Below are 27819 nucleotides of genomic sequence, written 5' to 3'. Positions count from 1 at the left end.
TTTAATCTTGTCCCTCCTTATTTCTTTTTTTTTGTTGTTTCCCTCTTGTTGGTCTTTGCGAGCTTCCCAGTCCTCTGGTTTCCGACTGCTCTTTGCCACATTATATGCTTTCTCTTTTGCTTTTATGCTATCCCTGACATCCCTAGTTAGCCATAGTTGCCTCACCCTCCATGTGCCATGCTGCGTTTTCCTTGGGATGAATCTCTGCTGTATCTCCTGAATTACTCCCAGAAACTCCTGCCATTGCTGTTCCACTATCTTTCCTGCTAGGCTCCTCTCCCAGTCAATTCTACCCAGCTCCTTCCCATTGCCTCTGTAGTTGCCTTTATTCATCTCTGATACCTCTGATTCTATCTTTTCCCTCTCAAATTGCAGAGTAAATTGACTCATATTATGATCACTGCCTCCTAAGGGTTCCTTCACCTTGAACTCTGCCTCATTTCACAATACTAAATCCAGTATGGTCTGTTCCCCAGTGGGCTCTACTACAAGCTGCTCCAAAAAGCCATCTTGTGGACATTCCACAAATTTATTTTCTTGCAATCCACTACCAACTTTATTTTCCAAGTCCACCTGCATATTGAAATTCCCCATGATGTCTTTCCTCCATATCCTTTCTATCTTCTGGTATATTTTTCACCCCAGCTCCTGACTACTGTATAGAACTCCAACTATGCTTTTTTTAACCTTTGCAATTTCTCAATTCTACCCACACTGATTGTACGCTATCTGACCATACTTTGTTTCTTATTATTGATTTAATTTCATTTCTTACTGATAAGGCAACCCCACCCCCTTCTGCCCACCTGTCTATCTTTTTGATAGAATATATTCACATCCCAATCCTGATCCCCTGGCAGCTGTGTCTCCTCGATGCCCACCATCTCATACCTGCCGATTTTGATCTGCGACACAAGCTCATTTCCCTTAATCCTTATATTACATGCATTCAGATATAATACTTTCAGTCCTCTTCTCATTGTCATTTGTTTGTCCAGTGTGCTTAAGGTTTGATTACTAATGCTTCTCACACACTCTTATTTATGATTTTTAAATAGCACCTCCTGAGTTCTGCACTCTTACCACCTCCTTTAATTCAGGTTTTCTATTAAAACAGGAGATAAGAGTGTACAACCTTGGGTTGAATTGGAAAGGCTATACAATGCCCAAGCAAAAAATGCAATACTGTTCCTTGGGTTTATGTTGAACTTCATTATAGCAGTGTAAGTGGACAAGACAATGACGTCAAAGGACAAGTAAATCTCTGTCTTTGCTAGATATACAGTTTTGAGTCTTTGAACAGTTGGAAGGACAGTTGGGTCTCTTGTGCTTGCATGGAATGGTGCAGTGGGAAAAGGAGGGAACATTGAAGGTGATTGAGAAGTAATATGAGTGTGATGAAAGATATAGTCCTTTTAGAATGCTGAGAAGTGGAGAATAAAGGATATTTGGTAGAGGCATCATGCAAGAGATGGAGGAGATAAGGGAGAATGATCAATTGATTCCAGAGGCTGGTGGAATATCAGGTGAGACCAAGGAAAGCCCTTGGTTTCGGGGCAGATAGGAATGGATGTGAGTAGTAGTAGGAGGAATGAATTGGACATAGTTGATGGCCCTTTTGACCACAATGGGGACAACCACCACATCTTATTTAGACTTATAGTAGATAAGAGTCAGAGTCATACAGCACGGAAACAAATCCTTTGGTTCAACCAGTCTATGCCGACCATGTTCCCAAATTAAATTAGTCCCCCTTACCTATCTTTATACCTCCAACCTTTCCTAGTCACGTACTTATTTAAATGTCTTTTAAATGTTGTAATTGTACCTGCATCCACTACTACTTCTGGCAGTTCATTCCATATATAAACCACTTTGTGTTTTTTAAAAAAATTTGCCCCTCGTGTCCTTTGAAATCCTTCACCTTGCACCTTAAAAATATGCATAGTTTTTAACTTTACCCCCCAACCCCACGCTAGGGAAAAGACCCTTGCTATTCACCTTATATGCTTCATGATTTTCTAAACCTCTATAAGGTCACCCCTCAACTTCCTACACTCCAGTGAAAAGCTCCCCAGCCTATTCAGTCTATTTTTCAACAATACCCTCTATTCCTGGTAAAATCCTGGTAAATGTTTTCTGAACCCCCTCTAATTTAATAATATCCTTCTTACAGCAGGGCGACTGGAACTACACAGTCGTCCAGAACAGGCCTCACCAATGTCCTGTGCAACCTCAACATAAAATCCCAACTCGTATACTCTATACCCTGAGCAATGAAGGCAAGTGTGCTAAATGCTGCCTTAACAACCCTGTCTATCTATGATGTAAATTTCAAAGTATTATGTATATGAACCCTTAAGTCTCTTTTGTTTTACAACACTACCCAGGGCCCTACCATTAATTGTATAAGTCCTGCCCTTGTTTGTTTAACCAAACTGTTTTACCTGTGTTTATTCAAATTAAACTCCATCTGCCATTCCTCAGCCCATTGACCCAATTGATCAATATATCTTTGTAACCTTGGATATTAAGTGATAATTTATCACAGTGATTGAAAAATATTGATCTGAAGCGTTAACTCTGTTTCACGCTCTTCAGCGCTGCCTTGATCTACTAAGGATTGTTTGTATTTGTATCAGGACACCAGCATATACAGCATTTCAGTTCTGAACATGGAAGCATCAATCAAAGTAGTGAATTCAGTGTCAAATCAGGCATAAAGTGAGAAAAAAGCTTTTTAAAAAATGTACACCCAAATTTTCATTAACAAGAAAACAACTAGTACACCCAAAGAGAAATTGTGCAAACTTCACACAGACAGTCACCTAAGGCTGGAATCAAACCAGAGTCCCTGGTGCTGTGAGGCAGCAGTGCTAACCACTGTGCCACTACTATTGAATATCAGAAAACCCATCTGATTTGCTAATCTCCTTTCGAGAAGGAGACTGCCATCCTTACCTGGCTGGCCTATATGTCACTCCAGACCCAGTGTAATGGGCTGACTCTTAACTGCCCTCTAGACAACAAGGGGTGAGCAAAAGATGATAACCTAGTGAGCAATGCCCCCATTATGTGAATGATTTTTTTTTGAAAAATACATTTCCGTCACATTTTGTTAATATCAAGGTCAAATGTGATTGGTTTTCTTTTCTCTAGTCTGTATTTCTGAAGTGTCAAAGGCAATTGAGAAAAGTCAAATATTTCATGCATGCCAAGCAATTGAATTCATATGTTAGGTTGCTAGGAGAGAAGTGAAGTTGAAAAAGTCTAGTGTTTGTTCAGAGTTTATCTCTAATTTTCTTTCCTCTTGAGTTTTTAATACTTGCTTTTAATTACCTAACCAACATTCAGGGGATGGAGCTTCCTCCATAACTCATCCATTAGCAATGACATGGTTGTCCTTTAAACTTACATTCAACTTGCACAACATATGACTGATTCATATATCACAGAAGAAGGTCAATCTATCCATCACATGTTTTGTATCTAGAGAGCAATCCAGTCATGTCCTTTACCCCACTGTAACTCTGAGGTCTTGAAAGTCTGTTTTTCCCAAGAATCCATCCCATTTCTCTCGAAACCATTAATTGATTCCATTTCTGCCCCTCTCATAAGAAAGAAGTTTCCAGCAACTGGAGTGGGAAAGTGTTTTGTGTCTGGATAATGTTGGCTGTTTTAAGGGACGCTGGCCATGAATGATAATTTCTGTTCTTTGCCTTAGGAACCAAAGTTAGCCTTTGAAGATGTTGATACAACTGAGCTGTATCCTTGTGTGATGTTTTACAGCAGTAATCCTGGAGAAAAGGTAACTGAATAATTTATTCCCACAGATTCAAACAAATTCTTAACTTCCATGTCTAAAATCTTGATCAAAAATTAGAGCTTTAAGGTTGTCTTAAAGGCAAAAAGAAAAGAGGAGAGACATTCCAGAACTTAGGATCCACACACTAAAAGCATAATTGCTTGTGATGAAGAGATTCAAATTAGGGATGTTTGCGTGTCCAGAATCAGAGGAACTGTAAGATTCCAGAAACTTGTTAGGCAGGAAGTTAAAGATATGGAAAAGTGAAACCATGGAAGAACTTGAGAACAGGATTGAAAAATTGAGAATTTTTTAATTGAGGAGCTGCCATACCAGAAACCACTGTAGATCTGCAAACAGAGAAGTGATAAGTTAATGGGGCTTAATACAGGATAGAATACTAGCAGCAGAGTTTTGGATGAATTTAAATTAATGGAAGATGAGAGTTTAGCAATTCTCAAGTCTCTTGGCTCAAGTGCATGTGTGAGATTTCCTGCTACAGCTGTATCGAGGAGAGGAGCAACATTAGTCCCTGTAAGTGGTAGAAAAAGGCAGTTAAACTGTTAGTGTATGTTGTCAGAAGCCTCGAGGGGAAAAGAAGACTAAACTCAAGGAGAAGTCAGAATTGACTGTCTGTGACATTGTAGCAGAATTTCTCTGAATGTGGCATAAAGGAACCGTAGCAAAACTGAATTCAATGGGAATCAGGAGAAATATCTCCAGTGGTTGGAGTAATACCTGCCCATGTGAAGATAGTTGTCGTTGCTAGAGGCAATCATCTCCGTCTCAGGGCATTGTTGCAGAATGTCCTCATGTTAATGTCCTCAGTCCAACTATCTTCCACTGCTTCAATACCTTACTTCCATCATAAGATCAGAACTGGGATGTTTGCTAATGATTGCACAGTACTGAGTACCATTTGCAACTGAAAGCAGCATGTGCCAACATGCAGCAAGTCCTGGATAACATTCAGCTCTGGACTGATAATTAGCAAGTAACATTCAAATCTCAAATGCTAGACAATGGTCATCTCCATCCAGTGAGAGTTTAACCATCACCTCATGACACTCAATGACATCACCATCTCTGAATCCCCACTATTAACGTCCTGGGGTTTACTATTTACCAACAACCATACTGTATCAGCTATATAAATAATTTGGTTGTGGCAGCAGACCAGAGATAAGGAATTCTAGGGGGTTAACTTGCCTTCTGTCTCCCCAGTGCCTGTCCTCCATATGTAGGACACAAAGTCAGGAATGTGCTCGAATACAGTTCAGTTCCTAGATGAGAGCCGCCCCAACTGCACACAAGATGCCTAACACCATCCAGGGTAAATCAGCTCACTTGATTGCCACTCCGTCCATCAACTTGCCTTCATTTCCTCCATCACCAATGCACAGTGATAGCTGTGGATATTACAAGATGCACAGCAGCAACTTAACAAAGATCTATCAGCAGCACCTTTTAAACCTGTGACCTTTATCATCGAGAAAGACAAGGACAACAAACATACAGGCGATACCACCATCTTCATTTTCCCCTCCAAGCCCAACATACCACCCTGACCTGGATCTGTAAACTATTCTTTCAGTGTCAGATGATCAAAAGCATGAACCCTTCAACAGCACTGTAGGTGTACCTACGCTGGGTGCACATCAACAGTTCAAGAAGGCAGTTCAGTCCCATTTCTCAAGAGAGTGAGGACTGCAGATACTGGAGAGTCGGAGTTGAAAAGTGTGGCACTGGAAAAGCACAGCAGGTCAGGCAGATCCTGCCCCACCGAACATATCTCATATCTCAACCTGCACTGACTTCTACATTGCTGAAGCCAGGTTCCACCTCACGGACACCTCTTCCTACCTCCCTCTCAACCACAACCTCACCTCCCATCACCTAACCGTCATCACCTCCGGGGATCTCCCATCCACAGCCTCATTTCCCATAATTCTGCAACCCTGCACCACTTGATTCTACCTCTTACCCAAATTCCACAAACCTGACTGCCCTGGTTGACCTATTATCTCTGCTTGCTCCTGTCCCACCAAACTTATCTCCTCATATCTCAATGACTCTCCAGCTCCTTGGATTCTACATGACCTGTTGTGTTTTTCCAGCATTGCACTTTTCGACTACCACTTTCTCAAGGGCAATTACGGATGAACAGCATTCTTACATCTACATCCCATGAAAGAATAAAAATACTCGCCCAACTTAAATAGAGTGCCAAGTTGAATAGTTTGGTTGAACATCAGATAGTAACCATATAGATGGAGGGAGTAAGTGACTAGTTTGCAGGTTGGAAGGAAGGTTTTATTAATGTTTTGTAAGTGGCACATGGTCAGGAGACAATGCCTGAGAGAGTAGTAAATTGGGTTCATGTAGGAATTCAATGCATGAAGGAAAGATACCTTGAGGAAGGTTTATTGCAGCTAGTAAAATGTGTTAAGCATTCCTCTTATGACTTAGTACAAGTAAAGTTTTCAATTTTAGAAGATTTATATGTTAAGGCCAAGTGAAATTAACTTATTATAAGAAAACCAAAGTAAAATACTGTTGAGGCATAGCAAGGCAGCTTGATTTTGTGAATTACGTGTTCAGTCGTATTTAGAAAGTCAAGGAAGCAGCCAGTGACCGAGCAGGCTGCAGGTGCTGCAAGTATTGCTGAAACTTCACTTTCAGGTCTCAGACCTTGAGCTGCATCTGGAGTCGCTATGACCCCTTTGCAATTCTGAGAGATGTGTTTAACCTGTTCAAAGAGGTGATGACACATCCAGCATGGCTCTGCCATGCAGCAAGAGAGGAAGAAGAGGGTAAGACCAGATGTGTTAGGGAATTTGTTGGTTAAGGGAGGACTTGGGCAATTCTATTTTAGACATGAGTCCAGGATGGTATATTGCTTCCTAGTACTAGGGTAAAACATATCGAAGAGCGGTTTCAGGGCCTTCCCTGATGTGAGTGGTGTGATGGCTCAGTGGTTGGCACTGCTGCCTCACAGCACCAACGACCTAGGTTCACTTCCATCCTCGAGCAACTGTCTGTGTAGAATTTCCACATTCTTCCCATGTTTGAGTGGTTTCCTCTGGGTGTTCCAGTTTCCTCCCGCAGTCCAAAATGTGCAGGTTAGGTGGATTGGCTTTGCTAAATTACCCATAGTGTCCAGGTAGGTGCAGGCTAGATTGACTATCCTTGGGAAATGCAGGTATTCGGGGATAGGGTGGGTTGCTTTTCAGAGAGTCATTCTGGACTCGATGGGCCTAATGGTCTCTCCATCCACACTGTAGGGTTTCTGTAAGCTAGGCTGAACAGCCGGACGTCATGGTTCATTATAGTATCAATGACTTGGGTGGCAAAGAGGGTAAAGTGCTGAAAGCAGATGTTATGGAGCTAGGAAGGAGATGAGAAGCAGGTCCTCTAAAGCAGTAATCTAAGGATTGCTCCCAATCGCATGTGCCAGTAAGCAAAGAAATTGAAAGCTGGTGTAAGAGGGAGGGCATCATCTAAGACATTAGGATGGTTATTGGGAAGTTGCAGTTCTCATCAAGAGAACTTTTTTTAACTGACACAAAACCACTGAGATGGGGTGCAATCCTAGATTTATTCTTAGGAAATGTAGCTGGGCAAGTGGATGAAGTTGCAGTGTGTGACCATTCTGGAGGTTGTTCATTGCAGATAGATATATTACCTTTTCAGAAAAAGACAAAGAGAAAGAACAAAAGTTCTAAACTGGGGGAAGACAGCAGCTTGAAGGAAAATCAGTGACATGTATTGTTGAATACTTGAGTTCTTTGTTTCTGTCTCCATAAAAAGGAGAGGGTGATGCAAACATTCCAGTTAGAGGAAGAATATGAAATATTAAATACAAATAGCATAATATGAGAGGAAGGATCAAAGGGACTTACTTCCTTGAGTTTCGTGGTGGAAGAAGCAGCACTTAACCCCTTTAAAATTTACTTGGTACTGCATCTGAAATGCTGTAACAGGTAAGTCTACAGTGCAGGTGCTGGTTGGTTTGATTAGTTGGTGTGGTCAGCATGTCTGAGGCTACAGCCAAAGAAGTGAGAAGAGATGGACTTTTACAGTTACAGTCACATAGGATGCTATTTTAGTACAGTGGCAGGGTTAGAAACCCGTTCAAAGGTGTCTAACTGAAAAGGTGTGACAAAGATGGGCAATAGTAACACATTTAAGTACATTGGAGTGGAACGAAATGTTAGATGTGATGGTGGTAGCTGAAAGCGTGGAGAACTCCTGAGAAACATTATACCTTCCCCAAAGTGGCAAAGGCCAATAAGTACTTCCAATAACTTTGGCATGTAATTCAACATTCCATAATATGGTGCATTTGAACATTTTTTAAATGTGTAAATGTGTGGTCTTATGGTGTTGCCTTCTGGCTAACAAACATGCTTAATTTAGTAGTCCATTTGTTTTTAGAGCCACGGGGACTGTAAATTTTGAATTATATAAATGTATTTACATTTTTAAGTTATTTATTAACTTGATTTATCATTATGGTGTAGTAAGAAGTTTACTACTATATTTAGACTTTTTCAAGACCTATAAAAAATCTTATTTAAAGTTACCACCCTTTTTGCTATGTGAATTTCATTTAGCTATTAGATGCAGGAAATATAGTTCCTAGTTATACAGACAAAATTTAAGTTCTAAACCATTTCTTAAAATTTACGTCTTATTAAATCCTTTTAAGATAAATGTCATCTCTTTATTTGGGAGTTATGTAACCCAAGGCTAATAAAATCATCATGTGATTTGCCTGGTAGATACACTTGTATAATCCATTTACTGTACTCCCATGGAGTCTGTCAATCTTCTCTTTATTTCAGGTGGCACTTTGTGATATGCAAATGCGTGGAATTTGTCGAGATCTCTTGCCTGGTGAACCATTTTGTAGTCCTCTATCAACTGTACTGGCAGAAGCAACGGTCCAGTTGATCCGAAAACTCCATATCCATGACAACTGGATGCCTGCGATTAACCACCACATGCTTTGTAGGCTTGAGCTGATTGGTTCAATAATGAAAGAAGCAAAAGTTTTGAAGCTGAATAAATCTCGAAGTAAATATTCGGTAAAGAAAAGTACCTTCGAGGAAAAAGAAACAAGAGGACAGGAAGATAAGTTATTCAAGGGTGAAGATAAGGCCCAAGGCATCACAGACTTAGCTGAGCTGCAACTAAGAATGTTGTGCAGAGAGGTATGGCCTGTTCTGGCAGTTGTTGGTGGAATTGACTGTGGGCTCCGTGTTGGTGGTCATTGCATACATAAACCTTCAGGGCGCAGAGCAACCCTTTTAGGAGTTAACAAAGAAAGAGGCACCTCTGCAAGACTACAATGGGAAGATGTGGAAATCACCATCAGGTACAAATCTAAGATCAATTGAGAAATTAATGTATTTCATTGACATAATGGGAAGAGGTCATCTGGCTGTTCCATCAATCAGAGAAGGATAGGAGGTGGATTGGGGGATGCGATGAGGGAGTGAGAGAGAATATAATTCTCAACAGTGAAAATCTTTTTGTAGTGTGGACTTTGTCTCTCATATGTTCAGCTGTTAAATACATTAGGAATTCTCATCTTGAAAAGATACAAAACAATCATCAGAATGACGCATATAACAATCTAGGTTAAGCAAACTTAATCTAGTGTGCTGTATATATAGCTTTGTTTTTAGCAACAGCATCGTTGATACTGGATTTTTGTTGGTTGTCTTATTACACTGCCAGGAGAAAGTGAGGTCTGCAGATGCTGGAGATCAGAGCTGAAAATGCGTTGCTGGAAAAGCACAGCAGGTTAGGCAGCATCCAAGGAGCAGGAAATTCGACGTTTCGGGCATAAGCCCTTCCTGATGAAGGGCTTATGCCCGAAACGTCGAATTTCCTGCTCCTTGGAAGCTGCCTGACCTGCTGCGCTTTTCCAGCAACACATTTTCAGCCCTTATTACACTGCCAAGTTACCAGCTACACCAATCTTAAGAATGAATAATGTTAAATTAACATATTCTGAAGGAATTAGTTTCCTGCTACACTGCAGTCAAGATGAGTGAAAACGCCAGGTTCCAAGCCTGGTTATGCATTTTACTTTAAGAATAGGTTTACTCCTTTGCTGATTTGTCTAGTCAATGTTTTCCAGATCTGATCAGGTGATTTAGGTGAATTGAATGGGAAGTATACATTTTGAAATGGTCTAGGTTGAATTGATCATACTGTCTTAACAAGTGGGGAATTAACAAAAAAATTATATCGCTTGTGATATAAATCTGGCAGTTATAATGCATATATGGCATAATGGCAGTTATAAATGATTAAAAGCATTGCTTCTATTTAATTTTGACTCATTACTTTTTCTTTCCATTTTGTATCTATTTTATTACTATACTTTTTTTTCCATGTTCTTGAATACATCTGTTTTACTTTCTCTTTTACACACTTCTTCATTTTTATTTTCTGCTTTCAATCTCCCTTCATCATTATGTTATAACATCTGCTAATAAAGCTTCCTGAATTCTTGGTCTCCCAGTGACACACCACTCTCTACGTTGGAGCCATGCAAGCCATACCCCTTTGATATCACAAGATTTCATGGTCTTAAAGCTGCGATGTTACTGGACCTGACCTACTTGACTGGAGTCCATGAAGAACCTGAAATAAGCGGCAAGGTGACACAAAATAAAGATTCAGCTGAGAAGATTGTCAAGCCCGAATTGGAAAAAAAATTGGATGATGAAATTGCAAAATGTATGGCAGATGATGACCACAAAGATCCCACCAACTTACAGAGCAGAGAACCATCAAATGTACTCACCAAAAATCTAACTGATCAAAATGAAGAAAATGAAGCTCAGAAAGGATGTGCTTTGAAAATTGATGGTGACTTAATTGAAAACTGTCAGAGCTCATGTGACCGGAATTTACAAAACCATGAATTGTTTCTAGCTGAACTACGAGCTGTGCAACTTTCGTATATCTCTGTTGGGGCCATGAAAACCCTTAGTGCCATACTGAGTTATGGAAAATATGCGGACTTGCTCCTTGTTCCAAATATCACTGCAAGTAGTCCAAGTAGTTCAGAATGTGCCAAAGCTTCCTCCAGCTCCGTAGAGAATACTGAACTCCGAATGGTTCTTCATTACTTAATGAGGTGCATGGTAAAATGGGCTGTGCGACCATGCCCAATTAAACGAGTAATTTCACTCGCTGATCTAGAACGTGCACATATTATGATCTTCAAGTCTGCTTTGGATTCCTTGGTGGGAGATTACAGAGCTAAGGAGAATAGAGGTAAGAAACATTTGGCTAGAATTGTTTCTCTTAATTATTGTACTGTAACGTTTGGTACCCATACGATTATTTTTATTATAATTGCCTTATTTAAGAATGAACATATTGCTTAACCAATAAGAAATCCTTTCAGAGAACCAGTTGTATTGATCTCAACTACATCTAGAGTTTTTTTAAATTCACTAATACAGTGAAACTTCATTTTTTCGGTGACTTACCATCTGTTTGAGAAATTACTTCTAGTCACTTAGGAAGAGACAGATGTAATCAATTTTGTGTGCTATATTTTCAACAGGAGTAACAGTGGTGTTTTACTTGAATTCAAAATATAAATCATCAGAGTTGGAAGATTTATGGTGGAACATGAGAATTAGTTTTTTAATAACCCATGTATGAGCATATATTTAATTATTTGCTGGGCTGCATTTTACAGCATACAGAGATGCTCTCCTTTTACCTGATTACAATACATGCGATGTCCTTCAGGGAAGGAAACCACTGTCCTTACCTGGTCTTGTCTACGTCAGACCCCAGACCCACACCAATGTGGTTGACACTTAACTCCATTAGGGATGGGTAATAAATGCTGGCCTGGCCAATGGCACCCACATCCTGTGAATGACTCTTTTTTTAAAAAGGCCAAGTTTGGCCTCTTTAGCTAAAATATCAAATTTTTGATTTTATGTCAGGATGTTTGACTTTAATGCCATTCCTGAAATTAAGGCTGACTCTCCTGTGGACTACTGAGGAAATTCCATATTGTTATTACACTATTTTGAAAAAAACCTCAGGTGTCCCGATCAATGCTTATTCCTCAATTGCCCCTCAAAAGAAACACATTGTGTTTCTAAGAGCTTGCTATGCATCAATTAATTCCTGTCTTTCAAAACGTACAACAGCAATTGCATTTCAAAAATACTGCTTTGATTACAAAGATTCATTGAATCACTATGGACTATACAAGCACAAGTTTTATTGTTTTTGTATACTCATTGAGGGGTTCGTGTGTTAGGCCACTACTTTTTGCCCATCACTAACTGCCTTAGAAAAGGTGATGGTGAGTTATTTTCTTGAACCGATGTAGTCCATTCAGTGTAGGAGCTTCCACAATGCTGTTGGGAAGTGAATGTTAGAATTTTTACCCAGTAACGCTGACATATTGACAGGTCAGGACCCTAAGTTACTTGGTGAGGAATTTGATAGGTAGTGTTATTCCCATGCGTATGCTGCCCTTGTTTTTCAAAATGGTAGTGATTATAGATTTGGGAAGTATTGTCCAAAGAGCCTTGGTGAATTTCTGCAGTGTATCTTTTAAATAGTACCCATTACTGCTGCTGTGCATCAGTGGTGGAGGAAGTCAGTGTTTGTGATGTGGTGCCAGTCAAGCAGGCTACTTTGGCCTGGTTGGTGTCAAGCTTCTTGTCTGTTATTAGAGTTGCATTCACCCAGGCAAGTGAGTATTTCATCACATTCCTGGCTTGTGCCTTGTCAGATGGTAGACAGGCTTTGGGGAGTCAAGAGGTCAGTTACTAGTTGCAGGATACTTAGTCTCTGACCTGCTGTTGTCGCCATGATATTTATATGGTTACTTCAGGTCAGCTTCTGGTCATTGGTGAACCACAGGATATTGGCAATGGCAATTTTAGCAATGTTAATGTCATTGAACATTAAGGAGTGAAGATTAGATTCTTTTTTGTTGAAGTTGGTCATTGCCTGGCACTTGTGTGCTGTGAATGTTACTTTTCATTACCTGAGGAATCTTGAAATGTGCTCAACATTGCACAATCATCCCCAGTTGTGACCTCATGTTTGAAGAAAGATCATTAACAAAGCAGCTGAAGATGATTTGTCCTCGGACACTATCTTTGGAATTCCCGCGGTAGTGTCCTGAAGCTAAGATGACTGACCTCCAGCAAAATCAGAACCATTTTTCTTTGTGCCAGGTATGACTCCAACCAATGGAAAGTTTTCCCCTTTTTGGTGTCTCTAGTTTTGCTAGGCCTCCTTGATGGCACACGGTCAAGTGTTGCTTTGTTATCAGGGTTGTTCATTCTCATCTTTCATGTTGTAAGCTCCTAGATATTAACCTTCAGTTGTAGTTTTCAATATTTTGTCAATTTTCAGAAGAAAGTAGCATGCACAAAGTTCCACATGAGATCTCAAAACCGTACCTTAACCAAATAACATGTTAATATTGGTGTAAAGTCCGTAATATGTGTAGAGAATTTTGAGTAGTAACCTAAGATATACAAATACTAAGTATTTTTGTGTTTTATAATCAAGCTGACTAAAGTGCAAAATTTTAGTTGTGACTTTGACTATAGTTTATTTTTCCTCTGTAACCTGCTGCTACAATGAATTACTTTATGAAAATTTAGTTAAGTTTTTGCATATAACTACATTTCCCGTACTACCTTTTAACAATGACAACAATTCTTTAAGGCATGTGTTGTAAATAAGCGGTTTGAATTGATTGATTTATTGTCACTTGTATTTTACAATTAAAAGCTTCAACTATTGCCACGATTTTTAGATTAGACTTACAGTGTGGAAACAGGCCCTTCGGCCCAACAAGTCCACACCGACCCGCCGAAGCGAAACCCACCCATACCCCTACATTACCCCTTACCTAACACTACGGGCAATTTAGCATGGCCAATTCACCTGACCCGCACATCTTTGGACTGTGGGAGGAAACCGGAGCACCCGGAGGAAACCCACGCAGACACGGGGAGAACGTGCAAACTCCACACAGTCAGTCGCCTGAGTCGGGAATTGAACCCGGGTCTTCAGGCGCTGTGAGGCAGCAGTGCTAACCACTGTGCCACAGTGCCGCCCACCAATCTTGTGCCATTTTGAATAGTTTAAGAATTATAAAAAATAAATAAAAAGATATACAACTGAAAGAGAGTCCATCTCTGTTCTGCTGCCTCTGCCATGAATCCTGAGCCAGTTCACTAATAACAGTGATCCAAAAGCTTAATAAGGAATACAGTTTACATGGGATTATTATGTTGATTCTTATGCTAATATGTCAGGTAAAAATTTGCTTCTGAGCATTAAACTTATGGTGTGATTTGGCCTTTATGAGCTACCATTAACTTCTACATATGTTGTATCAGCATATTAAGATTAGATTACTTAGTGTGGAAACAAGCCCTTCGGCCCAACAAGTCCACACCGACCCGCCGAAGCACACCCACCCAGACCCATTCCCCTACATTTACCCCTGCATTTAACACTACGGGCAATTTAGCATGGCCAATTCACCTAACCTGCACATTTTTGGACTGTGGGATGAAACCGGAGCAAACCCATGCAGACACGGGGAGAATGTGCAAATTACACATGGTCTCATTCGATGTAACGGCACTGTTCACTTCTATTGACAAAACCCTAGCCAGAGAAACAATATCCAACCTGCTGGACATACATAACAGACAACAGGACGCTGAACCTATTAACAAAGATGGCATATTTAAACTACTGGACCTGTGCCTCACAACACACTTCACATTCAACAACCAGATATATGAACAAATCAACGGAACACCCATGGACTCACCGATCTCTGGACTCATAGCAGAAGCAGTAATGCAAAGGTTAGAAAAAAACAGATTTAATGCAATTACAACCCAAACTCTGGGTCAGATACGTGGACGACATCTTTGTAATCATTAAAAACACAGAAATAGAGAACACACACCAGATCATCAACGCCCACTCACAGGAATCCGATTCACGAGAGAGGAAGAAAAGGACAACCAGCTCCCATTCCTGGACGTGAAGGTACAAAGAACACCGAACGGAGAATTCACCACGAAGGTATACAGAAAAGCCACACACACAGACCAAGTCCTGAACTATGAAAGCAACCGCCCCAACACACACAAACGAAGTTGCATCAGGACATTATTCAAAAGGGCCACAACACACTGCAGCACACCTGAACTACAAAAAGAGGAAGAAGAACACCTATACAAGGTATTCACCAAAAACGGATACCCGAGCAATTTCATCAACAGATGTCTTAGGGAAAGACAACGAAATGAGGACATGCCACAACCCAAAGGACTGGCCACACTCCCATACATCAGTAGCATCTCTGAACTGACAGCCAGACTGCTGCTACCGCTAGGACTCATAACAGCACACAAACCAACAGCCACTCTCCGACAACAACTCACCAGGACAAAGGACCTGATACCCAGCAGGAGCAAAATCAACGTAGTGTACAAAATCCCATGCAAGGACTGCACAAAACACTACATAGGACAAACAGGAAGACAGCTAACAACCCACATCCATGAACACCAACTAGCCACAAAACGACACGACCAGCTATCCCTAGTAGCCATACACTCCGATGACAAACAACACGAATTCGAATGGGACAACACCACTATTATAGGGCAGGCCAAACAGAGAACAGCCAGGGAATTCCTAGAGGCATGGCACTCATCCACAAATTCTTATCAACAGACACATCGAACTAGACCCTATATACCGACCACTGCAGCGGACAGCAACTGACAACCGGAAGCGGCAGATTCAAACCAGTGTAAATGCTGGAGGAATCAGCACAGAAGCACTTCACAGGAGGCTCCCAAGCACTGAAGATGTCACCTAGAAAGGGGACGAAACATTTGCAACAAAAACTCTCAGCTCGGCGAACAGAACCACAACAACGAGCACCCGAGCTACAAATCTTCGCACAAACTTTGAACACACAATCAGTCACCTGAGGTGGGAATTGAACCCAGGTCTCTGGTGTTGTGAGACAGCAGTGCTAACTGCTGTGCCACCCTGCCGTCTACCTTTTTAGATTACTTACAGTGTGGAAACAGGCCCTTCAGCCCAACAAGTCCACACCGCCAAAGTGCAACCCACCCAGACCCATTCCCCTACATTTACTTCTTCACCGAACACTACGGGCAATTTAGCATGGCCAGTTCACCTAACCTGCACATTTTGGGCTGTGGGAGGAAACTGGAGCACCCGGAGGAAACCCACGCAGACACTGGGAGAATGTGCAAACTCCGCACAGAGAGTCGCCTGAGGCGGGAATTGAACCCGGGTATCTGGCGCTGTGAGGCAGCAGTGCTAACCACTGTGCCACAGTGCTGTCCACAAAGTAGAAGAAAAGTAGTAATGGAGATTAAGAAAATTTAAACCTAGCTAGAGGGAATTGAGAAAGAAAACAATTTTAGAAACAATCTTTGAAAAATACATAACGATGATATAATCGTTCCTCAGGGTACTCGCTTAAGCCTGATCATCATCAACCATTTCATCAATGACGTTCTCTCCATCATAAGGTCCGAAGTGGGAATGTTCACTGATTGCACGACACCAGCACCATTTGTGACTTCTCCTCTGAAGGAATCCATGCACAAATGCAGCAAGATCCAGATAATATTCTGGCTTGTTGATAAGGGGCAAGTAACATTTGTGCTGCATAAGTGCGAGGCTGTAACCATCTCCATCAAAAGAGAATCCAGCTGTAGCCTATTTAATAACATTTCCATTACTGAATCCTCCATTCTGAGGTTATTGTAATGGTCCCACCTGCTCAACCTTGTCCCTTCCCTGAGGCGTGGTAACCATCAGATTAAACACCTTAACCATTCTTAGGGTTAGCATAGCTTCTTCAATGCGACAGCAGCCCTATGGGACTATGGCGACTTTACTTTTTACCTTCACGATTTATATTTTGGGGGAGTTGTCGTTGACCAAAAACCCAATTGGAATAGCTACATCCATAACGCTGTTATGAAAACCAGACACTGGTGAGGAAGCTCACCTCCTCTGTACCCAGTGCTTGTTCAGTATCTACAAGGTGCAAGTCAAGGGTATGATGGAATGTTTTCTCTTCGTCTGGATGGGTCCAGCTCCAACAATGCTGAATTTTTTGGCATGAGGACAAAGTAACCTACTTGATTGGCATTCCATCCACAACTTTCAACATTTATTTTTGTCACTGCTGACACAGTGGCAGCAGTGTGCAATATTTACAAACTGTGGTATAGCACCTCACCAAGGTCCCATCAACAGCACCTTCTGAACCCACAAATTCTTAACACTGAGAAGCTGAAGGGCAGCGATGCACTGGAATACAACAATCTGCATGTTCCCTTGAGTCACACACCATCCTGACTTGAAACTGTATTGCTGTTTCTTCAGTGTCACTGGGTCAAAGTCCTGGATTTCTCTTCCTGACAGCACTTTAGTTGTTCCTACACCCCAAAGATTGCAGACTTCAAGAAGGCAGTTCACCATGACGACCTCAAGTGCAATTCAGAAATGGGTAATAAATTCTGGCCTGTCCAGCAACACACACGTTCTCATAAATAATAAAAATAATTCATATAGTTAGTATGGCTTCTTCTATCACAGACTGCCATACAAAAGCAAAAATTTGCAGAAGCTGGAAATGTGAACTTAAAAACAAAAAGGTATATTGGAAGTGTTCACAGATCTAGCAGCATCTGTGGAGAGACAAACTGATCTGTCCAGAATAGTGATATTTTGTCACAGCTCGGGAAAGTTAGAAAACTAGGATTTTAAGCAGGAAATTTTATGATTGTTAAAGGGATTAGTGTTATTCAGAAGTATTTCAAAGGTATGATGCTGTGTTGAAAAATAATAGTTACATTTTGAGGTGCAAGTATTGGCTGAAACTTAAAAGAAGACACGAGTATTGGTTTACAATAGATGCATGTTAGCCATGCAAACCATAAGAATAATTTGTATTATTCATAGAGACATAGAGATGTACAGCATGGAAACAGGCCCTTCGATCCAACCCATCCATGCTAACCAGAAATCCCAACCCAATCTAGTCCCACCTGCCAGCACCCAGCCCATATCCCTCCAGACTCTTCCTATTCATATACCCATCCAAATACCTCTTAAATGTTGCAATTGTACCAGCCTCCTCCACTTCTTCTCGCAGCTCATTCCATACACACACCACCCTCTTATGTGAAAAAGTTACCCGTTAGGTCTCTTTTATATCTTTCCCTTCTCACCCTAAATCTATGCCCTCTAGTTCTGGTCTCCCCGACCCCAGGGAAAAGACTTTGCCTGTCTACCCTATCCATGCCCCTAATGGTTTTGTAAACCTTTAAGGTGACCCCTCAACTTTCAACGCTCCAGGGAAAACAGCCCCAGCCTGTTCAGCCTCTCCCTATAGCTCAAATCCTCCAACCCTGGCAACATCCTTGTAAATCTTTTCTGAACCCTTTCAAGTTTCACAACATCCTTCCAATAGGAAGGAGACCAGAATTGCACGCAATATTCCAACAGTGGCCTAACAAATGTCCTGCACAGCCGCAACATTACATCTCAACACCTGTACTCAATACTCTGACCAATAAAAGAAAGTAGACCAAACACCGCCTTCACTATCCTGTCTACCTGTGACTCCACTTGGAAGGAGCTATGAACCTGCAAGGTCTCTTTGTTCAGCAACACTCCCTAGGACCTTACCATTAAATGTATAAGTCCTGCTAAGATTTGCTTTCCCAAAATGCAGCACTTCACATTTATCTGAATTAAACTCCATCTGCCACTTCTCAGCCCATTGGCCCATCTGGTCCACATCCTGTTGTAATCTGAGGTAACCTTCTTTGCTGTCCACTACACCTCCAATTGTGATATCATCTGCAAAGTTACTAACTGTACCTCTTATGCTCACATCCAAATCATTTATGCAAATAACAAAAAGTAGTGGACCCAGTACCAACTGGTCACAGGCTTCCAGTCTAAAAAACATCCCTCCACCACCACCCTCTGTCTTCTACCTTTGAGCCAGTTCTGTATCCAAATGGCTAGTTTCCCTGTATTCCGTGAGATCAAATCTTGCTAATCAATCTCCCATGGGAACCTTGTTGAACACCATATAGATCACATCTACCGCTCTGCCCTCAGCAGTCCTCTTTGTTACTTATTCAAAAAAACTCAATCAAGTTTGTGAGACATGATTTCCCACACACAAAGCCATGTTGACTATCCCTAATCAGTCCTTGCCTTTCCAAATACATGTACATCCTGTCCCTCAGGATTCCCTTCAACAACTTGCCCACCACTGACGTCAGGCTCACTGGTCTATAGTTCCCTGGCTTGCCCTTACCACCCTTCTTAAATAGTGGCACCACGTTAGCCAACCTCCAGTCTTCTGGCACCTCACCTGTGATTATCGATGATACAAATATCTCAGCAGAAGCCCAGCAATCACTTCTCTAGCTTCCCACAGAGTTCTAGGTACACCTGATCAGGTCCTGGAGATTTATCCACTTTTAAGCATTTCAAGACATCCAGCAATTCCTCCACAGTAATATGGTTATTTTGCAAGATGTCACCATCTATTTCTCTACATTCTATATCTCCCATATCCTTTTCCACAGTAAACACTGATGCAAAATACTCGTTTAGTATCTCCCCCATTTTCTGCGGCTCCACACAAAGGCCGCCTTGCTGATCTTTGAGGGGCCCTATTCTCTCACTAGTTACCCTTTTGTCCTTCATGTATTTGTAAAAACCCTTTGGATTCTCCTTAATTCTATGTGCCAAATCTGTCTCATGTCCACTTTTTTCCCTCCTGATTTCCTCTTAAGTCTACTCATACTGCCTTTATACTCTTCTAAGGATTCACTCAGTCTATCCTGTCTATACCTGACATATGCTTCCTTCTTTTTCTTAACCAAACCTTCAATTTCTTTAGTCATACAGCATTCCCCACATCTACCAGCCTTTCATTTCACCCTAACAGGAATATACTTTCTCTGGATTCTTGTTATCTCATTTCTGAAGGCTTCCCATTTTCCAGTCGTCCCTTTATCTGCGAACATCCGCCCCCAATCAGCTTTTGAAAGTTGTTGCCTAATACCATCAAAATTGGCCTTTCTCCAATTTAGAACTTAACTTTTAGATCTGGTCTATCCTTTTCTATCAGTATTTTAAATCTAATGGAATTATGGTCGCTGGCCCCAAAGTGTTCCCCCACTGACACCTCACCCTGCCTTATTTCCCTAGAGTAGGTCAAGGTTTGCACCTTCTCTAGTAGGTACATCCACGTACTGAATCAGAAAATTGTCTTGTACATACCTAACAAATTCCTCTCCATCTTAAATCCTTAATACTATGGCAGTCCCAGTCTATGTTTGGAAAGTTAAAATCCCCTGTCATAACCACCCTATTATTCTGACAGATAGCTGGGATCTCCTTACAAGTTTGTTTCTCAATTTCCCTCCGACTTTTAGGGGTTCTATAATACAACCCAAATAAGGTGATCATCCCTTTCTTACTTCTCAGTTCTACCCAAATAACTTCCCTGGATGTATTTCCAGGAATATCCTCCCTCAGCACAGCTGTAATTCTATCCCTTATCAAAAACGCCACCCCCCTCCTCTCTTTCCTCCCTCTCTATCCTTCCTGTAGCATTTGTATCCTGGAACTACCTAGATTAATACTGCAATGGAGAAAATTTGTACTTGCTGGAAATAATGCACATTAGATTATGTTATTAAAATCAGAAAATTAGAAGTTACTGACATTTCTAAATGTGTTGAAGTTAATGAAAAGATAAGTGGAGATTTTTTTTCAAGTTGCTGTACATTTGAACAAGTTGTCTAGAGTATACCGTATTTTGGAATTTTATTTGACCTTGGCCCATTTAGTGAATTAACATATTATTGACAGCATATTAATAAAATAACTGCTGCTGCTGTTCAGTGGCACTATACCAGAATTTGATAAAAACAGAACATGTACCACAAAGTTAATAGCAAATTTATTACAATCTTTATCCAACTTCAGCTGAATTGATACATTTATTTAATTTGATATCAGTAACTAGATGTGCCTTTTGTTCAGAAGAAATATTGACTCATTGTCTTTTACATCCTGATTTTTAGATGCCTCATTACCAGAAAATGCAAGACTTCACTCTCAAGCAGCATCAACCTCATCCAGCACAGTTTCTCTCTATAGTAACTCTTCTGAAGAAAGTGTGGGCGTTCCCTTCTCGGTGTCAGCTTCAAATTCTTCTTCCACGACTAATTTGGGTTCTTTAGTGTCAATGAATGGACTAGAAAATTTCAATCCCTTCTTGCCTGTCAATGTCTTACAGTAAGTGAATATTGGTAAATGCATTCCATATTTTAGAGAATTCTTTTAGTCTTTTTAAATAGAAGGTATTCACTTTTTTCATGGGAAGCTCCTAAAATGCCTTTTACCGATGAGTCTTTATGTAAAGTTTCCTCCCAATTTCTAAATTTCTAGGATTAGCACAGTTTTATCATTGCTGCAAACTTCAGAACATCTGAACACAGTTCCTTCACATATATGTTATTGATGTTGATACACACAAGGGGCATATATTCCTCCCTGTGCTGCTTCTGGGTCAAAAGCCATTACAGTAGGCAACTAACATACTGAACTACAGAAAGGATGTTTCCCCCTTTTAACTTCTGAGATGTCTAAAAACCCCACTGTGTTGAAACATTACACTGGACTCTCCAATGAATTGTAGACTTTAGAGGAACTAGTCTAAAGTACTCCCAGTTTTAAAATAGCCCATTTTCTCCCTGTCCACTGAGTTGTAATATCTAGTGTTTATCAGAAATTTCCCTCTGTCTTCTGAGAATCCCCGAACCAGCTTCCAGAAGCAAGATGCACTCTGGTGATTCCTTCTCGTCTTTTGAATTCTCCAGGGTCTTTAAATCTCCATCGGTCATATCTTTTCAGTCAGAGAATAGCCCCATAGCCCTGTTCAATTAGGTGGTTGATAATGAACAGTTTTTTTTTCATTTTGCTGTTTGCTATTGTTTCCCTGTCCCCGTCTCCAGTCTCTTGCAGGCCAGCTACTTCTGTCTTTGTGTTTAGGTGTGAAAGTTGGTAATTCGGTTTCAGTAGAACTTGTTCTGGGCCTCTATTTCCCATCGCAAGTAGAATATCATGAGTCCCACTCTGTTTCTCAATTTTTACCTTGAATTAAGAGTTTAAAGCATAACCATTTACTAAGGTGTCACACTTGCAACAATTTAAATTACAAAGGCCATAGTGCAATTTGCCCAAGGGCATATGCCTTGATGTATGAAATAACCTGGTGATCACCGTTAAAGACACATGAAAAAAATCTATGAATCTCTTCCATCTATATTTTCCAGGCTATGGAAAAGTGTATATGTGAAATGGGAAGCATATCTTATTGTAGGTGCTATGTCTAGGGAATTGGACTTCTCTAAAACTTGAAGAAAGCATCATTTTTCACATTCATGGAATGGATATGACAATTTGGTCATGCACATTTAGGCAAAATATGGTCACCAATCGCATCGCATTTTTTTAAACTAAATAAGTTCAAGGAGCAGCTCAATAATGTTTCTTTCAGATATTACTATTTAGAGCAATTGTTTAAACATTTTGTCAAATCTTTGTATGGTGCTGGATTAACATTAAATCATAGAGTTGAGAGTGTGTTGCAGGAAAAGCACAGCAGGTCAGGGAGCATCCGATGAGCATATCAGAGGGAAATCGATATTTTGAGCTGGAGTCCTTCATAGGAATGAGCCTAGGGGGTAGAGAGATAAATGGGAGGGGGGGTGGGGGGGGTGGTAAGGCTTGGGGGGAAGGTAGCTGAGAGTGCAATAGGTGGATGGTGGTGGAGTAAGGTGATAGGTCAGTGAAGAGGATGGAGCGGATAGGTGGGAAGGATGCTTGACAAGTGGGACAGGTCATGAGGGCAGTGCTGAGCTGGCAGGTTGGAACTGGGATAAGGTGGGGGGTAGGGAAATAAGGAAACTGGTGAAGTCCACATTGATGCCCTGGGGTTGGAGGGTCCCGAGGCGGAAGATAAAGTGTTCTTCCTCCAGGCGTCGGGTGGTGAGGGAGTGGCAATGGAAGAGGCTCAGGACCGGCATGTCCTTGGCAGAGTGGGGAGGGGAGTTGAAGTGGTCAGCCATGGAGCGGTGGGGTTGATTGGTGCGGGTGTCCCGGAGATGGCATCCAGTCTCCCCAGTGTAGAGGAGACCGCATCGGGAGCAACGGATAAAATAAATAAATGATTTGGATGTGAGCATAAGAGGTACAGTTAGTAAGTTTGCAGATGACACCAAAATTGGAGGTGTAGTGGACAGCGAAGAGGGTTACCACAGATTACTATAGGATCTTGACCCATTAGGCCAATGGGCTGGAGAAGTGGCAGATGGAGTTTAATTCAGATAAATGCGAGGTGCTGCATTTTGGGAAAGCAAATCTTAGCAGGACTTATACACTTAATGGTAAGGTCTAGGGAGTGTTGCTGAACAAAGAGATCTTGGAGTGCAGGTTCATAGAGGCTGAACAGGCTGGGGCTGTTTTCCCTGGAGCGACAGAGGCTGAGGGGTGACCTTATAGGGGTTTACAAAATTATGAGGGACATGGATAGGGTAAATAGCCAAAGTCTTTTCCCTGGGGTGGGGGAGTCCAGAACTAGAGGGCATAGGTTTATGGTGAGAGGGGAAAGATATAAAAGAGACCTATGGGGCAACTTTTTCACGCAGAGGGTGTTATGTGTGTGGAATGAGCTGCCAGAGGATGTGTTGGAGGCTGATACAATTGCAACATTTTAGAGGCATTTTGATGGGTGTATGAAAAGGAAGGGTTTGGTGGGATATGGGCCAGGTGCTGGCAGGTGAGACGAGATTGGGTTGGGATATCTGGTCGTCATGGACGGGTAGAACCGAAGGGTCTGTTTCCATGCTGCATATCTCTATGACTCTAAAAGTGCAGATGAAACGTTGTCGGATGTGGAAGGCTCCTTTGGGGCCTAGGATGGAAGTAAGGGAGAGATGTGGATGCAGGTTTTGCAATTCCTGCAGTGGCAGGGGAAGGTGCCGGGGAGGGGGGTGTGGGGTGGAGGAGGGGAGAGGGTTTCTTGTTAGGGGGTGTGGACCTGTCATAGAGTTGCTATCCCTTGTCACTTTGAAATAAATTACCTTATTGTATGTGGAAGACCAGGAAGAAAATCAGCTACTGGAAAGATTTCTACGTGGCATGAAATCTAAATACTTGGACTCCTCTTTCATGCTTGTCTCCCTATTCCTCAAAGGTAGGAATGTAATCTCACAATATAAGATGCCCAGATAGCGTGCTTCACCTGCATTTAGCATCTCTTACATGGGAGCTATTTATGCAATTTGAGATTTTTTTTCCAACTAATATAAACCAAGTGTCATCTTTATTTTGTTACTGCCAAGCTAGAGGCTGACTATTATTCAAAGGTACTAAGGAAATTGGGACAAATATGACTTTAGACTACAGATCAGCTAATGTGCTCAGGTAATCTGGCTAAAGGGGTTAAATTGAATATTTGTCAGTGTTTTGTTGCATTATTCCATTTAAATTATGCTGCTATAGAATTCATCTTTCATAAGACAAGATTCTTTTCTTTCCTGTATAATTTGAAATGATTGAAGCTAATAAATGTGTTTTACAACTATTGTCCCAGGTTACAACTTTGTATGTACTTTACGATCAAAACCAGTAAAGCTGAGGAGGGAGACCAAAAGTGTGAAACTTATGCGACCATGGCCTAAGAACCTTAAAAGAACAGCATTCCCTTTTAAACTAAATAAGTTAATGGAGCAGCTCAGTAATGTTTCTTTCAAGTATTACTATTTAGATGCAAATGTATGTAATTTTGTCAAATTTATGTATGGTGTTGGGTTCATACTAAATCAGAGAGTTGCCTAAATGTATATGGAAGACAAGGAAAAAAATCAGCTACTGTTAAGATTCTACATTTCAATGGCAGCATCAGCATCTTGAAATTCAACAGTGAACTTATTTTTAAAAATTGCAGGAGGATGTCACAACTGATATTTTTCTGTATCTAACTGGTAATATTTTTACCTTCTACCACTCACTTGTGCATCTGATGCTGTTCATTGGACTGATGATGCATTTGTAAGGCCCATGAATACCCAAGTCTTAATAGAATGACTTTGATTATTGAATAATATGTAAGGATTTCCCTGTTATGACTTCCAATCTGATATTCTTTCCTTTGAGGAAATAGTTCACCTCCAAATATCTGAGACTAATTAAGTGATGGGAATGATGTATATTAATCGGTCTGCTGTCATTCTGACACTCATGTTAAAGTATCTTTATGCTAATGACGGTCTATAATATTGGTGGGCAAATCTTAAACCTTCTGACTTATCAGTGGAAAGGTGTAGTTTCTAAAGGGCTTACTATTTAATTAAATTGTGCAACACTTTGTTTTCTCCAAATAGACAAATGGTCTTTGTAAGATTTCCTTCACTTTCTGGATTAATTAATAATCCTTTATTACTTCCTGGGTTGAACGTGGTACCCACTATCTCGGATGACGATGGAGAACAAAGAAATTATTTCTCATTTCCTTCTGTCTCTACCAGGCAGCATAGTTCACCAGGTAAGTCTTAGCAATATTTTTTAATGCACTTACGTGCTTCTACTCGTTGTTTAGTCTTGTTATATTTTACTTGCAAGTAATATTCAAATACTTTCTGTGAGTGTATTTAAATGTGCAACTCAAAGCAATTAGCTCTTAGTTTTATGTGTTCCCATCCTGTGAGGGATTATTCTTGATAAAAAAGAAAGTCAGCCATCTGGCAATTAATTGGCAACTATGCCACAAGATTTCTCGTTTTTGAGCAACATCAACTTTATTATATTTTTGAGAAAAATTAAACAAAATTTACCAAAATAACACTAGCTTTCTCGACTATTGCTATAAACTCCATTTTATTTTTCATTTTGCCCATGAATTCCTTTACTATACAACATCTTTATGGTCTGTTTAGTCCTCTCAGGACCGACATAGAAGTTATGTAATAAAAACAAATTACCGTAGAAGTTGGAGATCTAAAGTAAAAACCATAAGTCCTGCAGAAAATCAGCAGATCTAACAGCATCTATGGACAGAGCAATGATGTTAATATTTTTGAATCCTGTAGGATCCTTCTTAAGAACTCAACTAAAAAAAGAGTTTTAAGATCTTACCATTCTAGCTGTCTCGGTCTTGAATCAGCATGACCCCCAGCCTCTTACGTGTATCACACTCCAAGCTTGTTTGATTCATATTTACTTCAGCTTAGTGCATCAGTTTCTTAGACAAATGCCTCCACTTTTTAATAGTTAAAACATCAATTTGTGAAGCTATATGTATACATATGTAGATTAGATTAGATTAGATTCCCTACAGTGGAGAAACCGGCCCTTCAGCCCAACAAGTATTGTGAAATAGATATTTTAAATATCAGTCAATAACAAATTGATTAATAAAGATTACTGTACCTAATGAGGAAAAATCAGTGTTGATTGAGACAATGATAATTGCCCAAATTAGCACAAAAACAACAATATTTGTACTGTTTCCAGCAAATAGCATCACCTGGGGTGTGTTGTCGAGCAGAGAGACCCAGAGATTCAGATACATAGTTCCTTGAAAGTGACAAGCTGGTAGACAGGGTGGTGAAGAAAGTGTTTGACACACTTGCCTTCATTGGTCAGAGCATTGAGTATAGGAGTTGGGACACATTGCATTTGTACAGAACATTTTTGGAGTACTGCACACCGTTCCAGTCGTCCTGCTATAGGAAAGATATTATTACATTGGAAAGGGTTCAGAAAAGATCTACAAGAATGTTAACTGGGACTGGAGGTTTGAGTTATAAGGAAAGGCTGGATAGACTGGGACTTTTTCCTTGGAGTGTAGGAGATTGCGGGGTGACCTTACAGAGGTTTAGAAAACCATGAGGGCCATAGATAATGTGAATAGCAAATGTCTTTTCCCTGAGGTAGGGAAGTTCAAAACTCAAGGACATGGTTTTAAGGTGAGAGGGGAAAGATTTAAAAGGGCTGTGAGGGACATCTTTTTCACACAACAAGTGGTATGTGTATGGAATGAGGTACTAGAGGAAGTGGTGATGCAGGTACAGATAGTACAATTAAAAGACATATGGACAGGTACATAAAAACAAAAGTTTAGAGGGATATGGGTGAAATGCACGCAAAAAAGACGAGGTTGGTTTGGAAAGTCTGCTTGTAAGGAATCCAAAACGCAAACAGAAAGTGGGCCATGCCACCAGTGCTTCATCCAGAGCCTCACTGATGATATTGCCTAGTATGGTGACAAAACATCTGAAAACGAACTTTCCAGCTCAGTGAGCAAACCTACATCCAGTTCTATTGGCTAATTTCTTTCTGTCTCTCTCTCTCTTAGCCCGTCTCTCTCTCTCTCTCTCTCTCTCTTACCCCGTCTCTCTCTCTCACACGCCGTCTTTCTTTCTCTTTCTCCATCTCTTTCGCCCTCTCTTTCACTCTTGCTCTCTCCTCACTCTTTCTCTCTCATTGCTCTTTCTCTCTCCTCGCTCTCCTTCACTCTCCCTCTCTCCTTCACTCTCTCTCTCCTTCATTTTCTCTCTCTCTCCTTCACTCTCTCTCTCTCCTTCACACTCCCTCTCTCCTTCACACTCCCTCTCTCCTTCACTCTCCCTCTCTCTCCTTCACTCTCCCTCTCTCTCCTTCACTCTCCCTCTCTCTCCTTCACACTCTCTCTCTCTCTCTCTCTCTCTCTCTCTCTCCTTCACACACACTCTCTCTCTCTCTCCTTCACACTCTCTCTCTCCTTCACTCTCTCTCTCTCTCTCTCTCTCTCTCTCCTTCACACTCTCACTCCTTCA

At 40.9% G+C, this 27819-nt stretch overlaps 1 protein-coding gene across 3 annotated transcripts in view; it reads left to right on the top strand.

Annotated features, from left to right (window-relative positions):
• LOC132806698 (probable E3 ubiquitin-protein ligase HERC1) overlaps positions 1-27819 on the top strand; it is a 343050-nt gene that overhangs the window by 197240 nt on the left and 117991 nt on the right. For all 3 annotated transcript variants that reach the window (XM_060821274.1, XM_060821268.1, XM_060821283.1), the window contains 5 exons: positions 3725-3808; positions 8653-9185; positions 10344-11104; positions 21022-21235; positions 25387-25547. In XM_060821274.1, coding sequence (XP_060677257.1) covers positions 3725-3808; positions 8653-9185; positions 10344-11104; positions 21022-21235; positions 25387-25547 — 1753 coding nt within the window. The remainder of the gene's footprint in view (positions 1-3724; positions 3809-8652; positions 9186-10343; positions 11105-21021; positions 21236-25386; positions 25548-27819) is intronic.

This window comes from Hemiscyllium ocellatum, chromosome 1 (assembly GCF_020745735.1).
Source record: "Hemiscyllium ocellatum isolate sHemOce1 chromosome 1, sHemOce1.pat.X.cur, whole genome shotgun sequence".
Lineage (NCBI taxonomy): Eukaryota > Metazoa > Chordata > Chondrichthyes > Orectolobiformes > Hemiscylliidae > Hemiscyllium > Hemiscyllium ocellatum.
Note: the sequence above shows the minus strand (reverse complement) of the source record. Positions and strands in the feature narration are given on the sequence as shown.